Here is an 8,948-nt window from a genome sequence, read left to right as displayed (position 1 = left end):
ATGCCCATATAGACAGAATCTGTGTTCTCATTCATTGGCTGAACAAAACAGTCAAACAGGGCACCTGTACCCCTCAAAACTTACAGTTTGCCCACTCTGAAGTACAAAGTGACAACGCGTGCGTTAACAGTGCGTAGTGCTGCGTCTCAGCTGCAAGTATGCGTGCCTTCAAAGTCGGCACATTGTGTGCGTCCGCGTCGGTACTTTGTACTTCAGAGTGGACAAACTGTAGCTCAAGTGATTTCCCTTCACGATTGAAAACACAGATACCCATTCTAATAAAAGACAGAAATAAACCATAGGGATAGGAAGGTACCTAATGTATTACATGATGGTAACCCCCTGGGGTAGGTAACCAATCACAGTCCATGCAGTGTTTGATTGACAGGGATCTCGGACACAAACTTTATTTTTAATTCTGTCTTTTATTACATGATTTATGACTGAAGAGGTAGAAGCATTTTTTGCTATACACTAGATAAAAATGTACCTGTATATATAGATAGATAGGTCTGCTTTATAAGCCCTACTATGTTACCTGTGATGATTTGTATTGAAGTTCATGATCTGAATCAACATGTTGACTTTTGTTACATAACTACATTTGCTTGAAAGTTTGAACTGTTAGTGTTCTTCAAGCCCCGGGACTGTCTCTCAACAACTTACAACTTAACTGTCCAGCACACACAAAATGTTTTGCAGAAAATGTTGAAATGTCAGGTTATACAGGGGGTATAAAACATTTTAATTACATTCAAAAGTATTTTTTGAACAACAGACACAGTAAACTGTAATGTTATTTAAGTGTTGACAAAATGTTTTGGAAAAATATTTGCCAAAACATTTTTTACAATAACATTTTGACAACATTTTTAAAATGTATTTATGACCTTTATATAACCTAACATTTAATTTATAACACATTTATAACAATTTAAAAAACATTTTGTGTTTGTGCTGGGTTAAGATGCTTATATTACATTTCATAGGCCTGGACACTAGGTAAGTCCATCTTCAGATCAATGGCCCCAGAACTGTATCAAGTTATACAAGAGACACATCATTTGAATAACCCATATATACGCACAATCATAAATATACAAATACATCAGGTAGAAAGCGATTCAGTAAATCTCTGTCATCCAGTAATTATAAACTCAGAAATTTGGAATGATATCTAATACTGGAACTTGACTGTGAATAGTCCAGCAGGTCAGTTGCCTGATGAATTATTAGATTTAGATGTAAACTTTTGTGTTTTAAAGCGAGTTGAGTTACTTATGCGAAAGCGAGTTGAGTTACTATGCGATTGCAACTAGAAAACAAACAATTAGGAACATAATATAAATGTAGTGTAATCTAAACAACTAGTGTAATAAGTTGCAACTGCAATTATGTGTATGAATTTACTTATACACTCAGCACAAGATGCATGTTTGGTCATTATATAATACTGTGTTGTGTAGCATGCACTTGTGTATCAAAGGCAAACTATGCATGTTGTACAACTGCAACAAATATATACGGACATCTTGAATGCTAAGCTCCCAAATTGGGTACAATTGTGCACTTTGTGATAAAAGCATGAGAGTTTCCACACATGCAATACATGGTCCAGAGTTTATTTGAAGATGTGGAGGCATTTTGGATTTGACCCCTAGTGACCGTTAGAAATTTTTGAAATCCTTGTGGTCAGACGAATAATTTGGTGTATCTGTCAACAAGACTGGATCATTTTCCCATTTTTACCCCTGCGTGACCTTTTGTGACCTCTAGAGGTCAATAGGGGTCAAATCTGAAATGGCTCTACATCTTAAAATAAACTTGGACCATGTACTTCTTGTGTGGACATCCTCATGCTTTTATCACAAAGTGCACAATGATTCAGCTTAACAGCTATACTAGAAGCTGTAATATTCTTAAAACAAATAGGCCTACTCGTCAACACATGTATCAGAATTATAACAACAGTAAACTGGTCCCTTGACTGACACCCCAGCAGTTCTATACACACATACACAGAAGAATTGGTTTGATTTTCATTTGAGAACATTTGCCCCAAAGAAATCTGCAAAATTGCAAATTCGAGGAATTATGGTCTACAAAATAACACATTTCCATTTTTCTACATAACAACTATTTACAAACAATTTCCAAATGATAACAATGTCAGTCAAAATGTGTGTGACTATGATTGTGGACAAACCAACAAAAGGCTATCCACTTGAAAACAAATTTATATACATACAAACATTTTTCCAAAATATATATTTTATGCAAACTCTCACTCCTCTGAAAGTCACAACTACAGTATAAAAAAGATATCATTTTATTATCTTCTGTCATATTTAATACTAGAATTCTTTTTTTTTCCGATGCTGTATTACATTACATTAAGTGTATAAAATGTATTATTTAACATGAGAGGAATGTTATACATGTACACATACTTAAAACCCACAAAGGAAGACAATCACAATAGGGTTGCATGGCCATGTCCACTACAGTCACTACTATTGGGATATTTCACTGAAAACCCATACTCCTAATGTGGAAGATTTATCTTAAGTCTTCCACAGAGGGAGTATGGGTATCAAATAGAATATACTGTTGGGTGATTTCCATTTGATATATTCACTCCAGTTGTGGGAGATATTGATAAAGCCATGTTCTTCTTCTTACCACACAGTGTGGTCGCCCCATTAGTCCAAAACACTGTCAATCTGAACCCCAGTCAGTCTGAAAACCTGTTGGGTTTAGGGTTAGGGTAACAGGTTTTCAAACTGACGGGGGTTTCGGATCGATGGTGTTGCGGACTGACGGGTGTCCCCATGAGTCACTTGAAACTCAGATTTATAATAATAATGACTCAATGTGCTCCTTATTCCCTTTCACCCACCAATCAATGTTGGAGAATACAATGGAACTGAACATATTGTGCATTCCAACATTGGATGGGGATAGGAAGGGAGACCATTTCCAATTAGGCCTTTAGTTTTCACACAATTTCTTCTGAATTTGTTGGTGTTACCTATTGTACCCAGATTGACCAAGACCATCTCCCAGTCATCCAGGGTGTTATAACTAACTTGACCTTTAATACCAAGGTTTATTTCTTCTGATTGTCATAATTGCCATAGTCTCAACTATCTGGACTGGAGCAGAATAGATGACTAGTCATGCAACCCCAAACCACAGCCTCATCACCATACAATAGTATCAATAATGCTACTTGTAATAAAAATTTGCATCAGGCAGTGCTCATTTTCAATCCAATACTTGCTGGAATGTGAAATTAAATTCAGCCATAATGCCCCACTGTACATTCTCCACAAGCTGTAACAACAAATATTTTACAATCAGATTTTTTATTTATTTTTTTGCCAATAGCATTAATGTTTTCATAAATTTGATATCAGTAATATATACATGCTACCATAAGCATTTTAGTTTGAATCTTTTATCGCTTGAGCTCAAAAGATGTACCCAATTACTTAAATTATGTAGAAAAGAAGCTGGGACACCATTTTCACCAATATCAAGTTTGAAATGCGTCAAATTTACTTATTTTGCTGTGCACTACACATCTGAAATCACAGAAGAATAACAAAGCGTTTTGTTTGGTTTCTTTTCACATGTACTTGAAATAAATAATAAATTATAATATACTATTTTTTCAGAATTTATAAATAAACAATAATTGACCACCAATTTGATTGGAACAAAGCAAAATTTACCTCTAGGGCAGGTAAAAATCAAAATAAACAGGTGACATATATTTTTTCCAAATTTCTTGTTGTGTTACAGCCTGTAGTTGGCTTAACATACATTAACTTGCAACATTCAAATTCATCACTGATGATCAGTGTAAAATGCACATGTTAAGCTATTGATAAATGTAATGCAATACAGCAAAAACAACAGGAAAGTACATTGACAGTGAAGAATAATTAGAATACTTCTTCATACAATTTTACCATGATAAACTGAACCATGTCATACAGCCCAAATGACACTTTGCTAAACATTTTTCACAAGTGCCCTTCATGGCAAGTCACTGATGTATTTCCATGAAAACACTAAGACTCCTCCTACAGTTTCTGCCAAAGAAGAACAGCACTTGTTTACATTTTGAGAGCGTGCACAGCGTAAACACGGAAGTGGGGTTCTGATTGGCCGATTCAATCGTCTGACAATCATAACAACAGACACGGTAATCTGATTGGGTGATAACATATCAAAACGTTGGTTGGCGCAAACAAAGCTCTGTGTATGTCGCTCATTAACAGGGCGCTCACATCAATCTGAGCAAAGGACTGCCATTCTTCTCTGAAACCGACTGTAACAGCTGACAATCATCACTACCTTCCATTGATACACTACTCGAAAAATTAAAGGATCATACTTATCTAATAGCATTTTTCAAAAGCAACAGATTATTATAAATCAAATGAGGGTCATTTCTTTCAATGTTTAGGCAACTGAAGACTTACACTACCAAAAGCCCGATCAAAAGTCTTATGACACCAAACACCACTTTTGTCAGCATCATACGAACAGACAAGAAATAATGAGAACCAGGATTGTCAATTTCTGATCCATTATATAATTTGAGTAGTACACAACTTTTGTGGTAGGCTTATCAATTAGTACACAAATATTACATGCCTATAAGTGTGATAGTACAAAATGTATCATGAGGTCAAATTTTGACTTTTCTATTTCATGAGGCATAGCCGAGTGAAATAGATCAGTCAAAATTTGACCAAATGATATATTTTTATTATTACAAGAATATTGGCATGTAATATTTGTTTTATATCATGATATTACATGGTTTCTTTTCATGCCATGTGATAGTATACAAATATTAACTGTCTATGAGTGTGATGGTCGAAATATAATCACGAGGTGAAAGATGGATCCGGCGAGTGGAATGGAACAATACATCTTTCACCTCGTGATTATATTTCGACCATTACACGAATTTAAGACAGTTAATATTTGTTTTATATCACTCATGCATAAATTCTATTACTAAAATACTATTTAAGGTAGGAAATACATTTTTTCATCAACACAACACCATGTTTTGCCGTGATATACTTCACATTTTGGGGCCCACCCCATAATTAAATCGGCGAGTCCAAGAGTCAGCGCACGGCTTGGCGCAGGCGCACTACGATAGTAAAGACTATCACACGGAGAGGGTGATGGTAAAAATGATAAATGGTGATCAACCAATGAACTGTCTAGAATTTATGTATGAGTGATATAATAAAAACTATCACATGGCTAAAGTCACTGTAATCATGATATAATAGGCAATATCTGATAGCCATCTCTTCAAATAATATATCAACAACAATCAATGTACTTCACACTCCTTTGGAAAATGATTCCTTTTAATTGAGAGCATATTTTTGTAAAGTAAACCCAATCTTCCCTCTCACTCCCATTTACTTTTAGTACAGACTTATATAATATATAATATAGGCCTCTATTCACACTATATTCATATATACATGAGCATTACACCACTGACAGTTATGTGATTTAAGGTGGCTCAACCAGTTGGATCCTGTTTTTGCAATTTCCCCAAAACAAAATTAAATCAGATCTGATATACAATGTACCAGACCAACTTACGAAATAGCTTGCTTCTTGTGTTGTAGGGTCAACATATTTAACCCCATAACTCAAGAATAGCAAAACATATGTGAATACAATAATTATATAATATTGAATGGCATTGAGGGTTGTATGAGAATATACTGCACGTGCCATGAATGATATTCAATGAGCCGGTACGGCGAGTTGAATATCATTCATGGCAAGTGCAGTATATTCTCATACAACCCGAAATAAAGCCATCCAATATTATTATTATTATATAATATGAAGCTTTTTCTATGCATTTTAAGTACCAAAGTATCAAACTAACCATGCCTGGTGCCATTTGGAATCCAGTCGTTTAGTGTAATCATTTTCATCATGTTTGCTGGTGGTGCAAAACAACAAACTGCGTAACTCAATCTATTACGCCTGATTTGGTCTCTCCGCGCGCGAGGTATGCCGCGTAACGTGCTACGAGTTGCGCGACAAGCAAAATGTGTGCGCCCGTTCAGTATCAAAATTATCTTGCACGGTGTTACCGTGCAGTATTAAAAATTTGTGGTATAGCTAAAAGCTTCGTATTATATAATAATTCTTATTCTCCCACTTCTCTTTGATGCAGCATATACCTAGTCCATATGTGTTACTTTTCACATTTCTGCTGTGAATTCTGATAAAAATGCAAACTCTTGTAAGCCCAACTGCAGAACCACCTTGATAGTGAATACAGAATACAGCAAAACATTGAGGTATTATGCAAATATGTATGACATGTGCAGGGAATTCACTTGCAAATTCAGGTGTGTACATAGATAGATAATTGCAAAAGTGATCAACAAGCTGGACTAAATTATTCAAACATAAGAGGCCGGTCGAGTGCAGATCCGTCGGAGTACGCTTTTCAATACGGAATAAATGCTAACCTCATCATGACATCATCCAAGCAGCGAAGTTCATTTCCCATTGAAAAGCGTTATCCGACGGATCTGCAGTCGACCATTCTGATAATCAATGTTGATGATGAGAAAATATGTTTTATCAAAATCATAGTTGGAACCAGACCTTGAAAAAAAAGATGTATACCAGTACAACTTTTTTTTAATCTTGCATAATTGCATGTGGTGCACAATTACACCAGTAGTCCACATTGCACTCTAATATCAATTATGTATTGCACTGCAGCATATTATTGCAAAAGATTATGACACAAGTAGTTAAAACTACTCTGGGCACTAACTGTGGAAGATTTGGTCTATAGCGTACACAAAATTAGCCTAAAACTTCATTATGGGACTAGACATAAGCTGTATAATAGGCTAACTCTTAGTATGCTTAGGTGAAGGTAATACAGTATATTTGGGATGTTTCATTTCCAGCAAGTACAACAAAGTTTCTTTGTTCACCTTTCATATGGTATGGTGTCATACCATCATAACAAACCGTTTTCTTACTTTTGATTGATAGCATGTTTTCTTGTATCCTATTCCAACAGATTTTGACAAAATATTTCACAAATTTCACTCATACAAAACAATTTGAATATTTCTACATATTGTGTTTTTGTGTTAAATTTCAGTTGACATTGAGGTTGGTAGTTAATTTATGGACTGTTTCCTTCTGTTTGTCAGGGTCAAGGTGTAATGTAAGCTTGAAAGACTTTGTTTAAAATAACTTGAAAACTGCTACAGCTACACAAATGCATTTATAATCAGAATACAGAAAAGTGAACTCCATGTAATTCTTTGAGTGATGCTTTATATTAGCTGTTATTTGTAAATGAATAGCTTCAGCAAAAAGGGTCAAACTGAGTATTGCTGAATCATATAGACGAATTCAATTTCACACATTCCTACACCTCAATGGCAGCCATATTTGGGTCCACGTCGGCTCCATCTCACCTAAAATGTGAAATGATGCGGCCTTGGAGGGTATTTTAAACTGCATTCTATCACCTGTGTTACACATAGACAAAAGAATGATGACAGTTTACAACACAAAAGAATCTAACATCAAATTTTAAGCGGCTTTAATCCACCCAATTGGGCAGTCACAACACCAGTTTGGTGCTGCGGGGACCCAGTCAATGGCTGACCAAATCCTGACCATGACTTGGCTCGTTGGATTCGTCTATAGCTCAAAAACACTCACATAGACCACACATTGACAAAGAGTTTGTTTGTCTAAACAATACAAAATATACAAAACATTGCAAAGTTACAAAACGAAATGAAATTTGCGGATTCTAGTTCATTTAAGTTTGGTCTCCAAATTGCATCCTATATCTAGTGACTTCTGTGCATGTGGTCTATGTTCAAAACACCTTTGAACATGGTTGGTGTGTGCTCACACTTTTGACAACATCACTTTTGTAATTTTTAATTACTGCTCAATTTGTGATTTGTGTACATTGTGAATGTTAATAGATAATATAATAATTCATTTGTTTTCATACATGGAATTAATGTTTTTCTAATCAATCTACTAATAACCATTTGCACATTGTGAACACGAACTGAAAACAATGAAACAATATGCAATAAGCTGCTTCAACATATTCCTATATCTACCAGCAAAAACAAATATTGGGTTATTCCTGTTGAAATCCATACACCCCCTATGGAAGACATGACCTTTAATCCCCCACACAGGGAGTGTTGATATCAAATGGAGTCACCCATCCAGGTAACCATTTGAAATTCACATTCCATGTGTAGAAGATTAAGGTCATTTCTGTCATAGAGGATGTACATATATCAACTGGAATAATCCGTTATATCTATAATTTCTAAACTTGATATGTTTTGACAATCAAAAGTCAACAGCTGGGTCAAAGGCCAAAGGTCAAAAAAAGAACTGTTCTTTAAATCCTTCACAGAACGAGGACCTGCTGATTAAGATCCTAGAAACATTTTACTAATAGTATTTATATTCATTCAAGGTCATAATGTCAAAGGTTAAGATGTCATGATCGTCATCATGCCTCTGATGTATCTGGTGGTGGCGCTGCTGGTTTTTCTGGTGCGACTTCTATTGCATCACCGTTTGTACCCACTTGATGCATGTCTCCACTAATTGTGACGGCATAACGATCTTCGTTGCTTGTTGCTGTCGTTGAATCTTTCTTGAAGTAATGCCGGAGCTAAAGTTCAAATTGACAGAAAAATATAGATTAATATGGTTGGGAGAAACATCTAATTATTTTACATTTTCAAAATTACATTCACAATACAGTGAAGCCTCTACATTAGCAGGCATAATGAGCAGTACAATAACAGGTCCATGGTTTTGGACTTCACCCAATTCATGGTAAGTTTTGAAGGGAATCAGTTAGT

General features: G+C 35.4%; 1 protein-coding gene across 1 annotated transcript in view; it reads right to left on the bottom strand.

Annotated features, from left to right (window-relative positions):
* Positions 1–918: 918 nt before the first annotated feature.
* Positions 919–8,948, bottom strand: part of LOC140150316 (plexin domain-containing protein 2-like) — a 29,344-nt gene continuing 21,314 nt past the window's right edge. Inside the window, exon 8 of the mRNA XM_072172325.1 lies at positions 919–8,755. Within this exon, the coding sequence (XP_072028426.1) occupies positions 8,591–8,755 (165 nt within the window). The 3' untranslated portion in view covers positions 919–8,590. The remainder of the gene's footprint in view (positions 8,756–8,948) is intronic.

The sequence above is a fragment of the Amphiura filiformis genome, chromosome 4 (assembly GCF_039555335.1).
Source record: "Amphiura filiformis chromosome 4, Afil_fr2py, whole genome shotgun sequence".
NCBI lineage: Eukaryota > Metazoa > Echinodermata > Ophiuroidea > Amphilepidida > Amphiuridae > Amphiura > Amphiura filiformis.
This window is presented reverse-complemented; position numbering and strand designations above follow the sequence as displayed.